This window comes from Electrophorus electricus, chromosome 12, assembly GCF_013358815.1.
Source record: "Electrophorus electricus isolate fEleEle1 chromosome 12, fEleEle1.pri, whole genome shotgun sequence".
Lineage (NCBI taxonomy): Eukaryota > Metazoa > Chordata > Actinopteri > Gymnotiformes > Gymnotidae > Electrophorus > Electrophorus electricus.
Genome location: NC_049546.1, coordinates 4,352,284 through 4,375,456, shown reverse-complemented (window position 1 = coordinate 4,375,456; position 23,173 = coordinate 4,352,284). Strand labels below are relative to the sequence as shown.

Sequence of the window (23,173 nt, the reverse complement as noted above, 5' to 3'; positions counted from 1 at the left end):
AGTGTGAAAAGAAACATAAACAAAGTCCACGTGTTCACTGCAGATGACTCCGCTAATTGTCGGTAGGGATACGGCACCCTGACATGCTAATAATTCACTGATATTCCAGTGCTACTCCACAACTGTGCAACTAAATTCAACATTTCTAGTATAACCTCCAGATATCCAAGCCATATGGTAATACTCCACTGACATTTCAGTACTACTCCACCAGTATTCTAATACACTGTAATACTTCAGTCATGCTTCAGCAATTGTCTGCCAATATTCTGGAAGTATTCAGGAATTTCAAACAACATAAAGCCAAGACTGATTTTATAGTATAAAAAAAAAATTTGTGACAGGATAATTTTTTTACATGATAGTATGGATATAACTATTATATCATGTAATAAACTAAACTATTGTCATAATCATACCCTGATATTATAATCATGTTCTCCAGCACGACTCAGAATTATTTTTGTATGTATCAGAATTATTGTGTATGTAGCCTGAGATATAATCCAATTCCTTGCCAAATTTAATTACACAAATCTGAGTTGAAGTGCAGTTGAAGTGAGCTCTTCCTGTCATTTGAAAAACACTGCAGTTGTCTCTCTCACTGCCCTCCAGTGAAAACTGACAGTGATGATCTAATTCAGATGATGGTGGGCTCGGTATGAGTTTGCCCTCTGGCAAAATCGCAGTGCTGCAGATACTATGGGGCTGATGGAGCCGTCCCATGACCCCCAACGGCTGTAGCCACACCGTTGCGCACTTGGGCACTGATGAGTTGTGGCGGCCACCAGCGGGAGGGGTGGGAGGAGGAGACTTATTTGGAGTGGGCTTATTTGGAACGAGTGTCCCTCTGGCCTTCCATGTCAGGATTAAGCAGAATAACACAAACTGTCTCACTGTTACCTACCAGCCAAATCTAGTATAGTCCTGCATCTGTCCTGCTGTTGTGCTCCGAGCCCTCCCTTCGCAGTCCTGCGTCTGTCCTGCTGTTGCGCTCCGAGCCCTCCCTTCGCAGTCCTGCGTCTGTCCTGCTGTTGCGCTCCGAGCCCTCCCTTCGCAGTCCTGCGTCTGTCCTGCTGCCGCGCTCCGAGCCCTCCCTTCGCAGTCCTGCGTCTGTCCTGCTGTTGCGCTCCGAGCCCTCCCTTCGCAGTCCTGCGTCTGTCCTGCTGCCGTGCTCCGAGCCCTCCCTTCGCAGTCCTGCGCCTGTCCTGCTGCCGCGCTCCGAGCCCTCCCTTTGCAGTCCTGCGTCTGTCCTGCTGTTGCGCTCCGAGCCCTCCCTTTGCAGTCCTGCGTCTGTCCTGCTGCCGCGCTCCGAGCCCTCCCTTCGCAGTCCTGCGTCTGTCCTGCTGCCGCGCTCCGAGCCCTCCCTTCGCAGTCCTGCGTCTGTCCTGCTGCCGCGCTCCGAGCCCTCCCTTCGCAGTCCTGCGTCTGTCCTGCTGCCGCGCTCCGAGCCCTCCCTTCGCAGTCCTGCGCCTGTCCTGCTGCCGCGCTCCGAGCCCTCCCTTCGCAGTCCTGCGTCTGTCCTGCTGTTGCGCTCCGAGCCCTCCCTTCGCAGTCCTGCGTCTGTCCTGCTGCCGCGCTCCGAGCCCTCCCTTCGCAGTCCTGCGTCTGTCCTACTGCCGCGCTCCGAGCCCTCCCTTCGCAGTCCTGCGCCTGTCCTGCTGCCACGCTCCGAGCCCTCCCTTCGCAGTCCTGCGCCTGTCCTGCTGCCGCACTCCGAGCCCTCCCTTCGCAGTCCTGCGTCTGTCCTGCTGCCGCGCTCCGAGCCCTCCCTTCGCAGTCCTGCGTCTGTCCTGCTGCCGCGCTCCGAGCCCTCCCTGCCCCGGTCCCTTGCTCCCACCTTGCCTGGCACACACTCTCTCTTTCCTTTCCATCCCATTCTAATGGCATGCCCAGTCACTCATACCTGCCTTCCTCATTCCATAATTCCCTTATTTTTTCCTTTCTCTCGCGTACCCTATTTCGCTACCCCAACCCTTCTCTCTTTCTGCCCCGCCCTCCTCCATCTCTCTCTCCTGACCACACCCCCTCTCCTCCCTCATCTCCTCAGCACCTCCCAATCAGCATGCGACTCTGCCCGCCTTGCCAGCAGGTTGTCCATCATCCCCAATTACTCTGGCAACGGTTGCCGCCGGCGGCAGCACACACTGATCAACTGTGTGACCTCGTGCACCTCAAACAAGGTTTCAACATCACGGTTTCTCCTGCCCATCTGCTGTTCAGCAGAGAGAGAGGGAGAGAGAGAGAGAGATACTGGGAAGGAGGGAGTGTGTCCCTGATCTGACACGCCCTGCAAAGGAGGCAGCAGTAGAGATGGTGTGCGTATTTGACAGGCTGTAGGTTAGGACAGATACAGAGAGGAGGATTTAGAGACAGTGAGACCCTGTTAAGAGGCATGTGAGTTTTATTCAGTAAGATCAAAGGTGAGAAAACAGCTCCATACATAAACTGTCATTTAGTTTAAGTGTAAGTTAAAACCTTACACCCTGCTCAGCAAGTATTTCTTGGGCATCAGAGGACAATATGATCTCTAACATTTTCCATGTTAAAAATCTTATTATGAATATTGAAGCACTGCATCTTGAGGCAAGAACATTTCAATCTTGTGTTGAAATTTTTGAAAGTCTTGTGCTCTTTTAGCAAGTGATGACAGTGTGATTAACACTAAGAAGGATGTTAAGAGTGACAGCTTTGTCAGTGCTGATTTCACCAGTTGTGCTTCTAAAACCCTTACAACCAATCACTGCCACAGCAAGGTCTCCCTCTACTGGCCAACAAAGATCACTACATATATTTTCACTACTTCTCTCCAAGTTCATGAACTTGACTGAAACCTTAAAGGGGAGAGGCAGTCTCAGGACACACATCTGGAATAGATCTTCAGTTTGTGGTGCTCTCATGGCCACGTCATAGAGCTGGAGAACATTCCTGCACGATGTTTAATGCTCAGATGTTTAACTCTCTCTGCAGATTGGAACGGCATCTCAGATTGCTCTTCCAAACCATGTTTACTAAAGCACTGTTTTCAAGTGTAGCATTAGTGATGGTCATAGGCTAACTGCCAAATCTGCTTTCCTGAAAGACAGGGGTCTCCTGAGTCAGTGTGAAGAAAGAGCTTTAGGTCTCTTAGGCTTTTTACAACTGTGTTCTTAAAATGTTAGGCAACTAACATGATGTTGAATATTGCAGTCTCTGAACATCCTACACAATGATAAAGTTATTGATTGTATTCAGTGCTGGTGTTTGACTTTCCCACTGTGTGTGTGCGGTGTGTGTGTGTGTGTGTGTGTGTGTGTGTGTGTGTGTGTGTGTGTGTGTGTGTGTGTGTGTGTGTGTGTATATGTGTGTGTGTGTGTGTGTGTGTGTGTGTGTGCGTGCGGTGTGTGTGTGTGCGGTGTGTGTGTGTGTGTGTGTGTATGTGTGTGTGTGTGTGTGTATGTGTGTGTGTGTGTGTGTGTGTGTGTGTGTGTGTGTGTGTGTATCACACATTTGTGATTGTGCTACTGTGCCACTGAGCACTAATGTTCTTGCTCAGACAGATCATGTTCAGACAGCTGTTTTACTGAGCTCCAGTCGTGTGCCTAATACCTTATTATATGTGCCGTTTATATAACTGATTAGCAAACATGGAGAATCGGTGAGTCTTCCAAACTTTGTGGCATACTTATATAAACAAGCCTTGGACTTGGGTTTGCAAATTCACATAAACAACTTCGACCATAATAAAAATGCTGAATATTGCAGTTGAAAATATATTTAAACTACAAACAGGTCAGTGCAGAAAAGTGACTTCATCACTTAGGCAGTTCATTCACTCAATACGAGTACAAGCTGTTTCTGTTTCTCCATGCTGTGCATGTTATAAAGAACACACTCTGCTGTGTTTTATGCTCTTTGAATCTGAATGAATTGGGGAGCATGTTTGTGATTCTTGCTGGGGTCTCAGCCTATGGTTGCCGGCGGTGACTTGTGTCCACGGGCTTGGCTGAGTTTGGTGAGCTGTTTTGGAGCTCTGGCTTGTGTGATTGCAGTCTAAGAGTCTGATTGCGGAGGGGAACCCATCACTGAGCCTGGAGAATGTGTGCCGCTGGGCCTTTGAGCAGCAGAAGAAGGACACCAACGACAAAGAGTACCACGACCATGCCATCTTTCTCACGCGCCAGGAGTTTGGGCCCACGGGGATGCAGGGTACACACACACACACACACACACACACACACACACACACACACACACACACACATACACACACACACACACACACACACACACACACATACACACACACACACACACACACACACACACACACACACACACACACATACACACACACACACACACACACACACACACACACACACACACACACACACACACCAATCAAGCTAAAGGCAGCATTCAAAAGTGAAAAAAAAACAACTGACAAACAAAATGGTCTATAATGTTCACACAAGTCTTGGGGGGTCTTAAACCATTGCTTAGGTGTGTGTGTGTGTGTGTGTGTGTGTGTGTGTGTGTGTGTGTGTGTGTGTGTGTGTGTGTGTGTGTGTGTGTGTGTATGTGTGTGTGTGTGTGTGTGTGTGTGTGTGTGTGTGTGTGTATGTGTGTGTGTATGTGTGTGTGTGTGTGTGTGTGTGTGTGTGTATGTGTGTGTGTGTGTGTGTGTGTGTGTGTGTGTGTGTGTGTGTGTGTGTGTATGTGTGTGTGTGTGTGTGTGTGTGTGTGTGTGTGTGTGTGTGTGTGTGTGTGTATGTGTGTGTGTAGCATCTGGTGTGTGTTTATTTCATATAAATCATATAAATGCAGTAATTTCTTGTGTCTCAGGAGTATGCATGTCTGTGTGTGTGTATTTATGAAGACATCAAAACTCCTGAGTCAGGTGGCTGTGTGTGTTGCTAGGATATGCTCCAGTGACGGGGATGTGCCACCCGGTAAGGAGCTGCACTCTGAACCACGAAGATGGCTTCTCCTCTGCCTTTGTAGTGGCCCATGAGACCGGCCACGTGTGAGTACATTCATTTGTAGGAGCGGGTGCGTATGTGCGTGTGGGGGTGTGTGTGTGCGTGTGTGCATGTGCATGCGTGAATATATCTACATGTGAGTTTTTATTTTATATAAATACTATTATAATGCATCCCTGTGTCTTAGGTGCACTTTGTGTTTGTAAATGCAGTGCCAGTGACATTCAGATAGATGAACTCTGTGTGTGTGTGTGTGTGTGTGTGTGTGTGTGTGTGTGTGTGTGTGTGTGTGTGTGTGTGTGTGTGTGTGAGATCTCACATGTGCACACATATGCGTGTGCGTGTGTGTGTATTTGTGTATGTGTGTGTGTGTGTTGCAGGTTGGGCATGGAACACGATGGGCAGGGGAATCGCTGTGGCGACGAGGTGCAGATGGGCAGTATTATGGCCCCTCTGGTGCAGGCTGCTTTCCATCGATTCCACTGGTCCCGCTGCAGCCAGCAGGAGCTGGGACGCTATTTACAGTGAGTTTTGCACACACACACACACACACATCCACACACCCATACACCCAAATACAGGCAGACACACACATACACACTCACAGAAACACACACACACACACACACACACACACACACACACATGCACACACCCATACACCCAAACACAGGCAGACACACACACACTCACAGAAACACACACACACACACACACACATGCACACACCCAAACACAGTCAGACACACACACACACACACACACATGCACACACCCATACACCCAAACACAGGCAGACACACACACACTCACAGAAACACACACACACACACACACATGCACACACCCAAACACAGGCAGACACACACACACACACACACACACACACACACACACACATACACATATGTAGACACTCCCCCCACAGAGACACACACACACACACACGAAAATTTCACTGGTCCCACTTCAGTCAAGAGGTCCTCTCTGTTTAGGAGTGAGAAACTCACACACCTGAACACTCAACTTAGAAAAACACACAAAAAATGCAATCCCTGACTGCAGTAATCACAAGCTATCCACCCCCACCAAGCAAAGGCTGACTGCGTCTGACCCCACCCCCTCTGCAGCTCCTATGACTGCCTCCGTGACGACCCTTTTGAGCACACGTGGGAGGAGCTTCCCCAGTTGCCTGGCCTCCACTACTCCATGAACCAGCAGTGTCGCTTTGACTTTGGTGCCGGATACATGATGTGCACGGCGGTGAGTCGCCCGTCATCCGGACACCCTGGCCCCCACTCCTGCCCCAGCCATGCATTACCGAGCAGTCTTACGGCATCGTAAGACTGCTATAAGCATGTATAACCCCATCAGCTCATGATAGCGTCATTTTGAGGTCAGTCATTGGGCTCATCGTAGAATGACAAAAAATGACCCAACTGTGATGTTATACATGCTGTCACTAGAACTGCATTATCCGTGTGTGCAGCGGTTCCAGCTGTTCTGAGCTGTGAGCAGTAGCGTTGAGAGAAGTGAGATCACAAACATTGTGCGTTTACGGACCTCAGAATGTCCAAGGCTTTATCTCAGGACTTCTGGGTTTCCCAGCCGCTGCTGATTCAAAAAAAGATCCTGGAACTAGTGACTAGTAGTGAGCACTGTCTACCTGAACAGTCAGCCGGGGCTGTTACCCCTACCAAAGCAATTAGAATTGATCTGACCCACCAGATGGAAAGCAAAACATATGAATACTTTTAATTTCATCCATGGAGGCAAGCCAACTAACAGAAGCGTCGTTTTCAGTACGTCCCCAGCAGCAGTGAAAGTTATTTCTAGGCTATGCAGGTGATCTCAGGCTCTAAATGAAATTCCAGCTGAGCACTTCTACGTGGACTGTGCTTTACTCTCTTGTCCAACCATTCCTTCAGCTGCAAAAGGTGGGGCCTTCAGGAGCCCAGGTAAGGTACCCCACACCAGAGCCACACTACTTTATCTATCACTCGCAGCGAACATTTCACTACATGTTGGCTTATTTGTTTATTTATTTATTTAGAACTCATCACAAACTAGTTTGCTGCAGGGTGCAAACATCCCCATCTTGTTGCTCATGTTTAAAATTGGGAATCATTGCAGATAAATTAAGATGTTTAATTTTGACATCAGATTTTTGCCTAAAATGCCAGGAGACTGTTCATTGTAGTCGTAAATAACCAGAAAAAAAGCATTTGGTGTAAAGCTGAATAAAACTGAAACATTAGCTACATTTGATTAGAAGGCTATTCAAGTCCTTTGGCTCGAGAGTACTGCAGGCTAACTTAAGAGTGCTTGACTGTCTAGAACAGCGAGACTCTACATCAGTTGAGGTTTTCACTTGCTCCCTCTTGTGGTGGGAAAAAGGCCAAACTAGTAGTGCATTCAGGGGAAAGGTTTTCGTTTTCATTTCTTTTTCACCCTCTCTTGTCCTTAGATCTAAATGGTGGCCATGTGTCATTGCTAACCAACATGTCGTAAGCTGTGGTGTTAGTCAAAAGCTGTGTCAGAACTACCATGAGTGAAAATGTTATTGTTTTTATTCCTCATTGTTATGTTTTGGTTTGCATGAAATGGCCTCCTGTATATAATCTGCTGGGAATACCAATGTCTGCCATATATCCATATTGTTAACTCAGACAGTAACTCTTTACTTAAAGTGCACTGTTATAATGTCCAGCTTGTACCGTCTACCTGGGCTATTGAACTGAGGGCCTAGCAATTACAGGTTTTTTGGCAAACCTTGCAGAGAAGTATTTGATTTCAGTAACTAGGATCCTTGCATGGTTGAAAACATGTAGTTAGTAGTGAACACACTTCAGTGTGTGTAGGATTAGAGTATAAACCTTTATCAACCATTAATCCACCTTAAATGATTAAAATGTTGAATTTATACTTAATACATTCACCACAGATCTCATAGCTTCCATCCTGGGCAGTGTGTGAGACTCCCTTACTCACCATATTGTTTTTATGGTACAGTAACAGTGTGCTTTAATCAAAGTGTCACTGCCTTGATATCTGTTTGTTACTCAGTCTCTGTACAGAAGTGTGTCCTGTGCCATGGCTGCTTTGACAGTCTTAGCTGACCCGGAGTCTTGAGGCATTGCTACTGCTGCAGTGGCCGTTGTGCGTGGTGGCGTGAGGTGGTTTGTGAGGAGCGTGTGTGGGTAAGCTCTCCTCTGCCTCCCCTCTCCAGTACCGCACCTTTGACCCATGCAAGCAGCTATGGTGTGCTCACCCGGAGAACCCCTTCTTCTGCAAGACCAAGAAAGGACCCCCAATCGACGGCACGATATGCGGAGATGGCAAGGTACTGCCTCGCTGCCCCCTTCGCATGCAGCCACACACATGCCTGGCAATTCCGAAGTTCGCCACCAGTGGTCATTGTCTTGCCAGCCCTAGTTATTGTTTCTGGGATTTATGTTCATTGCGAGTGCACCTTTTATCGAACGTAGCTGCTTTCCTTTTGATGTACTGCGATAGTCACCCCAGTGCGCAACAACATGCTTACTGTAGTGTTTCTCCTCTGGTGTTTACAATCTTACACATCCCCGTGCGCAACATACCCTGGCCTGAACTGTGACTCTGTGTCTAGCGTGGTGATTAGTCGGTTCGGGGAAGGCCAGTGTTTGTGTTCAGCTCTGAGCCACAGGCTGCGTTTGGCTGATCCTTACTTGTCTGTCTGTCTTACAGCACTGCTTTAAAGGCCATTGTGTGTGGCTCACCCCTGACATCATAAAGCGGGATGGCAACTGGGCCATGTGGAGTGAGTTTGGCTCCTGCTCTCGCCCGTGCGGACGAGGCCTGCGGTTTCGCACTCACGCTTGTGATAATCCACGGTGTGTATGTGCGTGCGTGCATGTGTGCGCGTGTATGCATGCTGGTGAGCGTGAGTGTGCACGTATTTAGCTTTTTGTGGAGACCAAATATCCCCGTGATGACAGGAAAATGTAATGTTGTGGGGATATTTGGTTCATGCCAGCAAAACAAAAAGGATTCTTTTACCAACTAAAATGATTTCCTATTGGTTATTGAGATCAGCATTAAATATCCCACAAACATAGTAATATAAACCTTATATGAAAGAACAGATGCACAGTGTATTTCACTACCTGATAAAACTCTATGTGCATTAAAAGCAACATGCAAAAGATCTGAAGAACTGAGGAATTTGGCACTTGCCAGAATGAGTGGTATTATTATGACTTCACTCTGCTCCTTTTACATTTATACAAATAGCCTGAAAATATTTTTCAAGAGAAGGCCTCTTTAAAAGTTATCACACAGCTACAATAACATATAAAACGCTGTACTAACTGATATGAAGTTCTGGTAGTTAAAAGTTCTGGTTGTTACAGTAACATATAAAAGGCCAACTGACATGAAATTCTGGTATTTAAAAGATGACAAAGGTAAAAAGTATAGGGGCATAAAAGTATTGACATTTGATTGAAAATCGAACAAATGATATACAGAAAGGGTATGTTTCTTATGAGGATTTCTAAAACAATAAGAAATAATATTTTAAATAATATATTTTTGAATAATAAGCTCCGTGATCAAATGTTTTAGGAATGCAGTTTTTGACTCCCATCACATTCCTATGCTTTTTTAAAGATCTAACTCCTTTATAGAAAAGGTGGGAAGTTACTTCTCGGTTTTGTGTTCTGTGTTTTGTTTTTTGTTTTCGTTTTTTTGGTTATCTGCCAGTGATGCGTTGGTCTCAGTTCTTGACTTCTCCATCTCTGTTTCTTTTTCCCAGGCCTGCTAATGGCGGACGCCGTTGCCCTGGCTCCAACTACCAGTTCCAGGTGTGCAACTCCCACGAGTGTGAGGACCCGTATCAGGACCCCAGAGCCAAGCAGTGCAGCATGTTGAACAGCAAGTTTGAGCACAACAATGCCAGACACCACTGGCTGCCTTATGAGCACTCAGACCGTGAGTACCACCCAACAGACGGAACTGATCTCCAACTGCCCACTGCCTGTCCAATATAGCGCAGGCTTTACGGTACAGTACAGCCCTAAAGGTACAGTACATGAGCCCCCATGGACCACGGACCACGAGGAACGTTTCAGAAACTTCTTAGATGCAGCCAGCACTGGCAGGCACCAAACACTACCAAACACTACTGGTGACTGCCACTACCGTACAGTCACCGCTGACACTACAGACGTTACTGATGCCAGGCAGAAACAAGTTTAACTTAAAAGCAAACAGCACAGAAACAAGTGCACAGACAAAGTCTTACATTAGACATTTCTGTTTCTACATTTCGGCTCTCCTTCCAGCTCAAATATCCATTATCCCTCTCTCCGCGCTTTCATTCCTGGTTTGGATCTAATTTGACCGATTTCCTGCTACCCAACTCTGTCCTGCTTCCCGAATGCTCAGCCCCTAACAGCTGTCCTGAATTATAAGATAATTCGGAGGAGTGAAAATATGATCCCAGTACTCCGTGTTCTGATCTGGCTATTCTTCCAACATCCACTTCCTGTGTGCACAAGGCTTCATCAGCTGGGCCACACATCCAGCCCAGCCGATCCTGCCATGAGCCAGCTGTCCACTTACGGCCACAGCGTGGAGTGGCCAAAACAGAGTTAGACTCAGCAGGGAGTTTATGGAGCTGTGTGGAAATTACAGCTCTACACATGTAGCATATGACGACCAAACTGTAGTGAATACATTCTCAGAGGTCACTGGGATGGCCTTTTACGGTGATGAGACCTTTTGCTGCTCTGTGTAAACACTCGGCTCAGTTGTGCTGTTGTCGGGCTCCTTATGGGAAAATGTAGTGGAGCCAGTAGAGGTGAGTCTCTGTGACATCACACTTCCCAGAGTGAGGTTTAAAGATAATATGTTGCTTGGTAGAATTTCGCTAACTAGTGTGAGACAGAGGTGAACCAGTGCTACACTAAAACCACAGAAAGGGGTTCATTTTCTGCACATGCTGATGATTCACCACAACTGTTCTAAAACATGTTATAGGCAAGGAATCCTATACGATCCTATATGACTTATGTGTTTTTTTCTGTTTATGTTATGTTTTTGAACTGACTGCAGCTTTACCTGCAAATGTATTTTTAGTCTGTGAAATCCTGGTGAGGTTCTAGTGAGGTTCTGGTGAGGTTCTCTCAGGCCTGCTGTCTGCTCTGTGCTGCAGCTAAACAGCGTTGCAACTTGCACTGCCAGTCCAAAGAGACACGAGAGGTGGTCAACATGCAGCAGCTGGTGGAGCCCGGAACCCACTGCTCCTACAAAGACCCCTACAGCATGTGTGTGTATGGGGAGTGTGAGGTGCGTATGCACGTGTGTGTGTGTGTGTGTGTAGAGTGTGTGAGGTGAGTGCTGGCATGTCTGCATGTGTGTGTTTGGGGAGTGTGAGCTGAGTTTGTGAGAATGCAGATGTGTATGTATGTGTAGACTGTGAAGTGTGTGTGTGTGTGTGTGTGTTTGTGTAAGTGGCTGGTCATTCATGGTGTTTCTCTGTCTTCAGAAAGTAGGCTGTGATAATGTAGTCGGCTCAGGGCTTCAGGAGGATAAGTGCGGTGTGTGTGGTGGAGATGGTACCAAGTGCACAAACAACAAGTTCGAAATAATCTTCTCTAATAAGAAAAGTATGACTTCATTTGAATACTCTTATTTGCAGCTTACAAATTGTTACAATTTGTATTGTTTTTTGCCTGAGTGTTGTAAAACATGCTTTTATTGGTTTGGACTTCAGGTGTTACAAAAGTAATTGAAATTCCTAGAGGGGCAAGGCATTTGCTAATCCAGGAACTGAATGGAACATCTCACATCCTGGGTAAGATCTGAAAAAATCTGCCAGCAAGTGAAGTTAATAGAGTTGCAGTGAACCTGATTTTGGGCATCACGCTTTTGAGCTTGCTCTGGTGTCTGGTGCTCAGTGCAGATCTCTTTCTCTTTCTTTCCCTTTCTGCACAACTGTGCAGCTGTGAAGAACAAAGCTTCCGGAGATTTCTTTTTGAACCCTCATGGAGATTACCCCAAGAGCCGCTCTGTCATTGAGAATGGCATAGAGTGGGAGTACGAGAACAATAACAGCAAGGACACCATCCAGACAAGCGGACCGCTGAAAAATGATGTTGTTATCATGGTAAACAAAACAAAAAAACCACACACACACACACACACACACACACACACAGCACTGCTCATATTACTATTATTGGATGTGATCCAGAGCTTTTTGCTACTGTTGTTCTTTAAATAACACAATATTTTTAAAAGATGCAAGCAATCTAAGTGCCTGCAAACAGGACCTCAGAACCATTTTCTGTTGCTGTGAGCTTTAGCCATGAGAAGGTTTCTGCCTCATGGATCTAGTTCTCCACCCACACACACACAGCACACAGCCCTACCCAGCCATGCGCTCTGCATGTGTGCGTTGACCAGATCCGGATGCATGGCTCGGCTCAAACGAAGGTGTCAATCAAATACATCACGAATGATGACAAGCTGAGTGACAGGGCGAAGGAAAACAACATGGTGCCTGAAAACCAAGTGCCCTACTCCTGGGCGCTGAAAAGATGGACGCCCTGCTCCAAGACCTGCGGGGGAGGTAGTGCATCCAACCTCCACCCACACAGACACTGCACGCCAGTTGTGTCCAAAACATGCACTAAGTACCCTACCTAGGGTTTATAGGGATTCAGCCAAAGATTCGCCGTCAAACTGACCTTGCTGATTAAAGAACTCAACACCTTTGTTGAGTAGAACAGTAAATCACTGCTCTACTTCTGTATTTGTAAGGATCATACGTATACTGTCCTTATGTTTGGAATATGAACCTATTCAGTTTATGATTTTTGCATATTTTACAAGTTAACTTGTCTTATCAGCTTATGTCAAAGTAGTTTATATGTATGCTACCAGTTTAAGTTACCTGTTTATCTTTATAATTTATTTATAATAGTCTATGTTACAGTAATTTAAGTTTATGCTACCAAAAGCAGTTTACCTGAGGGGTTGTGGATAGCTTTGAAAACAGTACAGCATAAGTGTGCTTGTCTCACTGTGCAGGTGTTGTGTACTACTAAACAGCCATGTGCATGTGTGTGTTCCACTCGCTGTCTGTGGTAAGGCATGCAGAAGACGCGTTATGGGTGCCGTCGGAACACTGACATGAAAATAGTGCATCGGCGCTTTTGTGATAACATCAAGAAACCTCAAGACATTTTCAGAGATTGCTACCTGCGCGAGTGTGCCCAGCCCATGTAAGTGTGTGAGTGCATGTGTCTGGGAGAGTGTATATATGGACATGCCATACATGTATTAGACCATCTTGTGTTCTGCAGTAACTGATCACTGTTCATTGAACATGATTCAGAAAATACTCCACTGCACTCCCTCCTACCTACTTTGCACAACCTCAGTCATTTGCCCTTGGAATGGCATCTCTATGGCTTTTAACACACTTACATTTGTGGCATTTTAGCTGATGATTTTATCCAAAGCAACTTACAATTAAGTCTGAAAAAAGATTTGAGCAATTAAGGATTAAGGGCCTTGCTCAGGGGCCCAACAGTGGCAACCTGGTGACTTTGGGGCTAGAATTGGCAACATTCTGAATACTGTGTGTGTGTGCGTGTGTGCGTGTGTGCGCGTGTGTGCGCGTGTGTGCGCGTGTGTGTGTGCGTGTGTGCGTGCGTGTGTGCGTGCGTGCGTGCGCGTGTGTGTGTGCGTGTGTGTGTGTGTGTGTGTGTGCGTGTGTGTGTGCGTGTGTGCGTGCGTGTGTGCGTGTGTGCGTGCGTGTGCGTGCGTGCGTGCGTGTGTGCGTGCGTGCGTGCGCGTGTGTGTGTGCGTGTGTGTGTGTATATGTGTGTGTGTGTGTGTGTGTGTGCGTGCGTGCGTGCGTGTGTGCGTGTGCGTGTGTAGCTGGGTGGCTGGAGAGTGGGGTGAGTGCAGTAAGTCCTGTGGCAGGTCAGGGACCCAGACACGCTCCGTGCGCTGTGTCCAACCTCTGGGCGACGATCAGTTCAAGTCCATCCGCAGCCGCTACTGCAGCGATGAGCGACTAGAGTCACGGCGAGAGTGCAATCGTGCACTCTGTCCCGCTGAGTGGAGGCTCGGGCCCTGGTCACAGGTGCAGAGAGTACACGCCCACACAAATGTACTGTGGACATGCACACATAGGGCAAGAAGGATTTTTTATTTGTAGCACTTGAAGTGCAGATAAATTTGAAGTCCAGACAAAGCAGAGTAGACACTCAGTCTGTCCAGACACAAGTTGTTGTTTTTTCCAGACCAGATTGGAGCTAAATTGACATTACAGTTTAGCTCAAGATCAGCCTTAATTCATGTCCAGAAACTGGTCTCTATCACTTTATACTCACTTTTTCATTACTCATTGATTACATTCATTACATGTTGATTACTGTTACAAGTTTTTGTCTTGCTTTCTCACAACGTTATATTTGTATCTGCATGTGTGGGTGCATGCTCGTGTTTGTAATCACAGTGCTCGGTGACATGCGGTAACGGGACCCAGGAGAGACAGGTGCTCTGTCACACACGCGACAACACCATCGGCCTCTGCCTGGACTCCAAACCAGCCGCTCTGAGACCCTGCAGAATGGAGCCGTGTCCCAGTGAGTTCATAGTTCTCCTCTCCATCCATCCCTCTCTCTTTCTCTGTCACCCTGCCGGAATTAAGGTGGTGAAAGGTTATCTATGCCTGAGAGCCCCGTTATAAAGAGGAGCTAACTCATAGCAGGGGAGGGATTAAATGATACAGCAATATGAAGAGTGTGAATTTGCTCTGCTAATTGTTTCACTGTCTGTTCTTCTCTGTCTTATGTTGCCACTTGCATTCTTTTTCGCTTTTGTCTTTCTTTTTATCTCTCTTTATCTGTTTTTCCCACTCGCATTCTCACTCTATGTTTCTCTCTCTCTCTCTCTCTCTCTCTCTCTCTCTCTCTCTCTCTCTCCACTCTTCTCTCTCTCTCTCTCTCTCTCTCTCTCTCTCTCTCTCTCTCTCTCCACTCTTCTCTCTCTCTCTCTCTCTCCACTCTTCTCTCTCTCTCTCTCTCTCCACTCTTCTCTCTCTCTCTCTCTCTCTCTCTCTCTCTCCACTCTTCTCTCTCTCTCTCTCTCTCTCTCTCTCTCTCTCTCTCTCTCACTCTCTCTCTCTCTCTCTCTCTCTCTCTCTCTCACTCTCTCTCTCTCTCTCTCTCTCTCTCTCTTTCTCTCTCTCTCTCTCTCTCCACTCTTCTCTCTCTCTCTCTCTCTCTCTCCACTCTTCTCTCTCTCTCTCTCTCTCTCTCTCTCTCTCTCTCTCTCTCTCTCTCTCTCTTTCTCTCTCTCTCTCTCTCTCCACTCTTCTCTCTCTCTCTCTCTCTCTCTCCACTCTTCTCTCTCTCTCTCTCTCTCTCTCTCTCTCTCTCTCTCTCACTCTCTCTCTCTCTCTCTCTCTCTCTCTCTCTCTCTCACTCTCTCTCTCTCTCTCTCTCTCTCTCTCTCTCTCTCTCTCTCTCTCTCTCACTCTCTCTCTCTCTCTCTCTCTCTCTCTCTCTCACTCTCTCTCTCTCTCTCTCTCTCTCTCTCTCTTTCTCTCTCTCTCTCTCTCTCTCTCCACTCTTCTCTCTCTCTCTCTCTCTCCACTCTTCTCTCTCTCTCTCTCTCTCCACTCTTCTCTCTCTCTCTCTCTCTCTCTCTCTCTCTCTCTCTCCACTCTTCTCTCTCTCTCTCTCTCTCTCTCTCTCTCTCTCTCCACTCTTCTCTCTCTCTCTCTCTCTCTCTCTCTCTCTCTCTCTCTCTCTCTCCACTCTTCTCTCTCTCTCTCTCTCTCTCTCTCTCTCTCCACTCTTCTCTCTCTCTCTCTCTCTCTCTCTCTCTCTCTCTCCACTCTTCTCTCTCTCTCTCTCTCTCTCTCTCTCTCTCTCTCTCTCTCCACTCTTCTCGCTCTCTTTCTGTACTGCTTACTTCAGAGGGCACGTCGGACTTCAACAAGCACGGTAACTTCCTGATCCAGTGGCTGTCGCGTCATGACCCCAAGTACCCTGTTCAGAGGATCTCAAGTAAAGCTCCTCTGTCGAGCCTGGCCGGGCCTCTGCGCTCTGTTGCTGCTCTGGGCTGGGTCCTGCCGCTCTCTCTTTGCTTTGCTCTGCTGGGCAAGCTCCCCTGAGTGGCCCCTACCCCAGGCCTGCTCGCTTCTCTTTCATGGGTGGTGGTCCTCTTTTCCGGGGCATCTCTGATAGGGGGAGACTTCTCTGTTTCTCACTCTCTCTCTCTGTCTCTCGCTCTGTCTCTCTCTCTCTCTCTCTCTCTCTCTCTCTCTCCTTTGTGGAGCTCTGTGTTGTGAACGCTGGCCAGTCAGAAATTGTTAACAAAACAAAACAAACAAAAAATTAAAGAGAAGAGTTTGTCAGAGGAGGGGCCTTTCGTGATTGGATTGGCAGCTCGAGCAGAGAGCTGTTGCCGGGGATTGTTTCGGATGGAGCCTTGCGATTGGCTGCCCTCTCCGAGCTGTTGTTTAGCCATGAGTTACGCTCCAGGGAGGCCATTTTGAAATGCTGCCTGAGCTACAGATGTGAGAGGAAAAAAACAAAAGAAGTGTCTAAAAGTTTTTTAAAAATTACTAAAGCTTTATTGTGAACGTGAAATTGTCACAATGAGGTGTAAAAAAAAAAAAAAAAAAACTTTGCTAAGTGCTCATTTCACATCCTAGTTCATTCTCAGACTGAAAAAGGAACAGAGATCATACAATTTAAGCTGTAAACATGGGACGTACTGTTGAGCCACCACTGTATGTGTTGGTGACAGATGGTGAACATGAGGTGGAATGTCTGAGTGAAAAACAGGGTCGCTTTACCGCACACGATCGATTACCACACCACCTCATCCTCCAACCTCTCCGACTGTTAAGAAGTACAATAAATGCAGCTTATTTGTGCTTGCAAACTTTAAACAAACATATAAACATATTTGTATTTATACATAACTATAAATCTATATGAATTCCAATAATATGAATTAATAATTTGTTTTACCATGAATAAGCTGTAGCTTATTTGCCTAACCTTTTGACTGCTATTGATCGCTTTAATCCTTGACTGTTATGTGTAATTTTTTATTGATTTTACATAAATACAGAACTATACATATTTAATAAAAGATATAAAGTGTTTGGGGAAAGGGGTAGATCTATATTATGCAGGACTTGCTCAGCCAGTTGCCTCTCCGTTTTTCAGAGAGAAGTGGTTAAAAATAATAACTTTATTATTTTATCCTCTTCTCGCGTCTCTGTTGGGAAGATCACTCTTTTTTCCAGCCTCATTTCACACCCCTCACACTGAAAGTGATGCGAGTATGTATTTCCTGTCTTGATGTGAGACAGAGATTGAAGAGATTGAGAATGTGTCTGTGTGTGGAGTGTTTGTGTGTGTGTTTGTGTGTGTGCGCGTGTGTGTGTGTGTGTGTGTGTGTGTGTGTGTGCGCGTGCGCAAGTGCTTGTTGACTTTTCTGCCATGTGTGAGGGTTTTTCTCTTTGTTACTGATGGACTCACCAAGGAATGTGATCCATGGAAGTACCTCATGCGCATTGATTTCCATCCAGACTTCGTTTTTGTGTTACACTGAGCGTGAGAACAATGCCTTACACTGGATTTGAATGTATCGGCATTTATCTGCGGAAGTACGGCTTTACTCATAGGGACGTATCGTATCACACATATGACCAGAGGCAGCTTCTAACAAATGTATTTTGGAACCAAGCAACCGACCAACATTACACATCTTAAACACCGACTACCCAGTAGGTATGGGAAAAGGTAGAGCACTACCCTGGCATCTCTTTATCCCTTCAGACTTGTCATTGTATTGTGAAACACATTTCTGTTGTGACTATGTAGCGAGCTATCCGAAGTTTCGTGCTAAAAAGCCGTGGGGCAAACGTGGGGAAAAGCCAAACCTCGCAGTGCGATATTGTAAATAATTGTTGGTGTTGACTGTATTTAATAACGTTCATGACTGTTAACTCCTTACTTATCAGAAAAAAAAGCTAATATTATATACTTTGAGTGATGGGTGGGTGACCAGTTGGTCTGCTGTGTCTTGACTGGCTAATGTGGGAAGAGTGTTTGGGGATACATTCAGATGGACTTAACGTGCACTGCGTCTATATGCACTTTGATTTATCAGGGAAACTTTATTAATGTTTTGTAAATGTTTCATATATGACACTTATGTGTGCCATGCCAGTTTTTACATCATCATTGAAATCCTGTATTTTATTTAACCAATGACCAATTTATTTATTTTTGTGACTCCTGGTTTGATTTACCAATGGATTGACTGGTCTCAAAGTAATGAAGTGTTTTACCAAAGTTACTGTGAACTTGTACCTTTCGATACAGTCGATTTATTTTTCTTAAGAAAGCAACTCTATATCTATATATTTAAGGGGGAAGTGCATCTCATTGTTTCAGTTTATGTCATAAACAACTGCAAAAGTAGGAATAAAAATGTGTTCTAAAATGAGAAGGCCTGAGCTTCCTCTGTGCTCTCCCACTGTATGAGTGTGATTTGAGGACAAGTGGTCAATAACAGGTCAGTTAGCTCACAGAACTTGACTTATTGTCATTGTAGACATATGTGATTTTGGTCAGTAATCTACCTTTCCCAAAACTGCTGTAGTGTGTTCAGCTACTGTCTTCATGCAACTTCCATTTAAGTCCCTCTACTTTCTTCTTCTACACAACTGAGTTTCTCTCTCTCTCTCTCTCTCTCTCTCTCTCTCTCTCTCTCTCTCTCTCTCTCTCACTATCACTTTCTCACACACACACACACACACACACACACACACACACACACACACACACACACACACACGCATTTTTCTTATATCTTTAAAGACTACTTATTACCATTTAGCATAGTTTAACCATAGTCTAATTTCAAGGCATGCTTATGCAATCCATTCTGAGCACGTTATTGTGTTGTGTTGCAGGGCAGCGTTGCCATAGTGACCGCACAGTGTTCTGCACCAAGGATGTTCTGCAGCAGTACTGCGGGTTGCCTGCTGTCCAGCGCATATGCTGCAAGTCCTGTAGCCTGGGCAATGCGACCAGGGCTGTCAAGCCCACAGGCCAGCCATTTGCCACACCAAGTGTGACCAGCAGGGGGCATTCTCAATCAACCAACAGCCCTAGCCCCATCCAGAGGCAAACCACGACAACATCCTCTTCCACCCTCTCGCGAACCATGACACCAATCACTTCTTTGCATACAGCCACAGGACAGAACCCATCCTTTGCAATAGTGACGGGTCCTAACATGGACACTATCGAACCCAGCGTCTGCGTGTCCTCAACAAGCAGCATCCCCACTGGCCTGCGCTCATCAACGGCCATGCCAGTCACCCTCACCTCTGGAGGTACAAGTGCCTTTGTCACACAGACACACAGTGGTGACAGAACTCACGATGGGCTTGGTGCTGCGGATGTGGATGGCTTCTCCCTGGTTCCCAGCACCACGGTCCTGTTTGAGGATGTCGTGGTGAGCAGTGGTGTTCTTCCCAGAGAAGACGTAACAGAGCCCCAAACAATGTTACCCTACAGGAATGACGATAGATCCCTTACCGCTTCAGGTTGGCTAACGCTGCCATCCACCAGCGAGGACACTACACCAACAGGAAGTGCTGCTATGGCAACAGCTCCAACTGTAGCAACACCAACATTCATTATGCCAGCTATAGCATCAGCTTCGCTTGTAACAACGTCCCCGACAACAGTGTCCATGGTGACTAACAGTGTCCATGACAACCATTATATCCATACAATAATGAGCACTGCAAGGTCACCCAACAGAGAACGGGAGAGCAATGCCATTGAGGTACCATTTAGCATCACCAGGCTGGACAGCGAATTCCCCGAGAACAACATCATTCCCAGGAGAGGGCGCATCTTTGTGCACGAACGAACGCGCAACAAACGCATCCAGGAGCTAATCGAGGAGAAGCTGAACATCTTACGTAGACTGAAAAGAGCTCAGCAGACTTGATCCTTTAGAACGAGAGACACGTCCATGCGACTCATGAATTTACACGTCGACCTTGGTGCTTGGATCAAGTACAGGGAAAAATGGCCATACACTTTACAGTACCAGTGTGCTTCTCGCATTCGTTTTTCATGACGTGGCAAACGGAACTTTGTGGAGCAAAACCACTAGCAAATGTTTGCACAATTGCTTTGAACATGAACAGAAACCTTTTAGATGACTTTTAGATCAAAAGGGATTTCTGGTTCAAAGTGATTTATTTCTTATAAACCTGGAAATATGGTGAGGTGGATATTCAGCTGTGCAGTTTTATCTAAATACAAATTGTCTGCACTCCCCATCGACCATATTCTACATATATTACAGGCACATATTTTTTTCTGTGGTGAAAAGTTTGGTTTAATATATGAAAAAATGGGTCTTTAAATGTAAAGTACTGCACCAGCCATATTCATTAAAAACCTGTCTAGACTGTGCATGTAGCATTATGCTTTAGCGTTTCAGTGAAATTATTCAGTCCTTATTTCAATACACTTTATTTAAAATGATCCTAAAATTTTAATTTGGATTTGTATTCTTGCTATGAAAAAATTAATGGCCATTGTAATACATTGGTTATTATAACATATTCCCTTGGTTTACCTTGATAAGAGCTCAACAGTGTGACAGATCTATTATGATCCCAGTGGTTCTACAAGAGATGTGATATGACAGGCGCTACGACCACAGCCACACAAGGCTGCATTTTGTAACAGCAAGAACCAGCAAATTGGAGGTCTGAGTCAGTGAGCAGTTTCTCTTTGTCTCTCTCTTAACTCTACTGCGTGACATATATTTATTATAAAATAGAATGTCAGTGGAGGTTTTTATTGATTGGTTGTTTGAATTGCGAAATTCAGGGATTCTCCATATTGGTTGGCTTTGTTGTTGTTTATTTGTTGGTTTGGTTATGCCAGCTAATCTTTCATACTTGCTAATATGCAAATTGTGTTAAAATGTTACAAAACGTTGATCAAGTAGTCTATTTTTATATTTGCCTTGTCAAAATGAAAATTATATCCATACAAGTGAGACCTGTCACTATTTTATGTATATATTATTTGTTGAAAGCAGAACAGAAATAAACAAATTAATTTTATCTTCTGCAAAATAAAATTTTTGATGGCATATTATATTGTCTAAAGACTGGAATCTCAGTATTTAATACATAAAACAGGTCTAAATACAAACACTATTAATACCTTAAACTGAAGCACAGCCACTGAATGGAGTCAACATCCAGAGAATGGAGGAGAAGGAAAGTTAGTTTATGAAGGTTGGTGAGCTTAAGGAGAATGTAGGTGAGCTTAAGGAGAATGTAGGTGAGCTGCTGGAGGACAAGCTGTGAACTGTAGCTGCTGTTCCTGTGCCACTCTCTCAGTTGCAAAGCCCTCTAAGCCTGTAGAGTGTATTCTATATCAGATATCTGGTCAGATTTTGCAGCATTACTAAACTGGCAATGTGAGTTGGCCCACTGGTCATACTGGTGTATCATATAAAAAGCACTAATGGGCAGTAGTCCAGACTGGGTAAGTGACTTCATTAATCCAGTAAATGGAGACATTTAACAATTTCTATAATCAATGGTAAGTGCTCTGGTTCTTTGAAATATACTGTACATTCCATCAATTTTATGAGAAACACCTGCTTTCCACTGATACTCTGTTTCAGGTTAGTAGATACACCTGTCTTGTAAGAAGGTTTTGTAAGAGTACAAGTAGAGACTATTCATCTGTTAGTGTAAATCCATGAGCCACTATCTATTCATTCATCACTAGTCTCTTTCTGGTCAAACTTCTAAGCAGATGTTATTTGGGTTCAAGTTTATCAGGCATAGCAGACTTGCGTTAGTTTTTACAGGAGTTGTTGCATGAGATGAGACTAGTGTAAGACCCCAAAATATCCAGCCAAGAGACACACTTCAGAGCAGCACTTACAAGGCAAGTGTTTCCATTAAAGTGAATTGGACAAGCCTATTCTGTGGACATATTTCAGACTAAAATATACTTTACGTAAGAATTTTTAAAAAATAATAATAATTATATATATATATATATATATATATATATATATATATATATATATATATATATATATATATATTAGATGACTTATTTATGAAATAAGCTACATTCTATAACTATGTGTAAGCCATTTTAATGTTGTTTTATGCATCCTATTTCATACAATATAAACATCAACACAGAATCAAATAATCACTGATTGATTATTACAAAGAATGACAGCAGAATAATTTATCCTTTAGGCCCTCTGTGAACAGAATTCAGCACAGCAGGTTGTATTGCTATGCCACACTGTGGTTAAACCTCTGGCTATCATAATGGCCTTTATATGCCTCTGTGCTGTCTCTGTTCCATTATAAGATTACACAGTGGAATGTTAGATACCTTGCCCTACACTTAACCTGTGCTCAGTTGGCCTGGGTAATGGCATAGGTGTCAGATAAACATGGCTTTAGAAGAATAACTGTCACATATGCAAAGCGTTATCATGTAAGCACCTCCATGATCTGGTTAAATGTCTTCTTTTATTAACTAGATCTTTTTTTTCGAATCTAAATGCAATGGACTTTGCTTTCATCAGCTTTACTATAACAAATGGGTGAGTAAATACAAATTATACAAAGTAGGCTGGTAAATGTGCCAGACATAATAAGCAGAAAGTGCTGAGTATTTAGGCCTCTGGGAAATCTTCTGGAGTGGAGACACCTAGTGAATTTCCCAAGCCACAGTCAAGTTTGAACCACTGAATAATACAGCCTGAAAGCTAACGTTCTAAAATAGAAACGCGACACTAAAGAATATTGTGGTAGTCACTATTGTCAAAAATCAGCATGAGTCTAATTCTATGATATTAGGCTAATATTGTAAACTGGGTCGGGTGGGCCAATACTGGCGGAGCCATTTCTCTGCAGAGCGAAGTGCTCTCCATGGGTCAGCAGACTTAATTCAATAAGGGGTTCTGTAATTGGCTTTCACACTGCATCAGCATGTTAACGAAGCAGGACGGAAGAAACGCTGACCTGTGCTGCGCGCTTTAACCGAACGCAATTCCTCCTGATGACCACTAGGTGGTGGAGAGGGCTTCGCTACACACAC

General features: G+C 45.1%; 1 protein-coding gene across 3 annotated transcripts in view; it reads left to right on the top strand.

Moving 5' to 3' along the window:
• The window catches only part of LOC113581513 (A disintegrin and metalloproteinase with thrombospondin motifs 2-like), a 122,305-nt gene extending 101,136 nt beyond the window's left edge, over nucleotides 1-21,169 (top strand). The window contains exons 6-23 of one of the 3 annotated variants that reach the window (XM_027016711.2): nucleotides 4,032-4,188; nucleotides 4,903-5,008; nucleotides 5,345-5,488; nucleotides 6,095-6,227; nucleotides 6,893-6,922; nucleotides 8,194-8,307; nucleotides 8,691-8,836; nucleotides 9,760-9,935; nucleotides 11,161-11,294; nucleotides 11,494-11,614; nucleotides 11,722-11,802; nucleotides 11,951-12,114; nucleotides 12,414-12,579; nucleotides 13,102-13,234; nucleotides 13,896-14,103; nucleotides 14,479-14,608; nucleotides 15,947-16,036; nucleotides 18,967-21,169. In XM_027016711.2, coding sequence (XP_026872512.2) covers nucleotides 4,032-4,188; nucleotides 4,903-5,008; nucleotides 5,345-5,488; nucleotides 6,095-6,227; nucleotides 6,893-6,922; nucleotides 8,194-8,307; nucleotides 8,691-8,836; nucleotides 9,760-9,935; nucleotides 11,161-11,294; nucleotides 11,494-11,614; nucleotides 11,722-11,802; nucleotides 11,951-12,114; nucleotides 12,414-12,579; nucleotides 13,102-13,234; nucleotides 13,896-14,103; nucleotides 14,479-14,608; nucleotides 15,947-16,036; nucleotides 18,967-20,018 — 3,285 coding nt within the window. In that variant the 3' untranslated portion in view covers nucleotides 20,019-21,169. The remainder of the gene's footprint in view (nucleotides 1-4,031; nucleotides 4,189-4,902; nucleotides 5,009-5,344; nucleotides 5,489-6,094; nucleotides 6,228-6,892; nucleotides 6,923-8,193; nucleotides 8,308-8,690; nucleotides 8,837-9,759; nucleotides 9,936-11,160; nucleotides 11,295-11,493; nucleotides 11,615-11,721; nucleotides 11,803-11,950; nucleotides 12,115-12,413; nucleotides 12,580-13,101; nucleotides 13,235-13,895; nucleotides 14,104-14,478; nucleotides 14,609-15,946; nucleotides 16,037-18,966) is intronic. The other 2 variants (XM_035532142.1, XM_035532143.1) reach the window with 2 other exon arrangements.
• The last annotated feature ends 2,004 nt before the right edge of the window (nucleotides 21,170-23,173 follow it).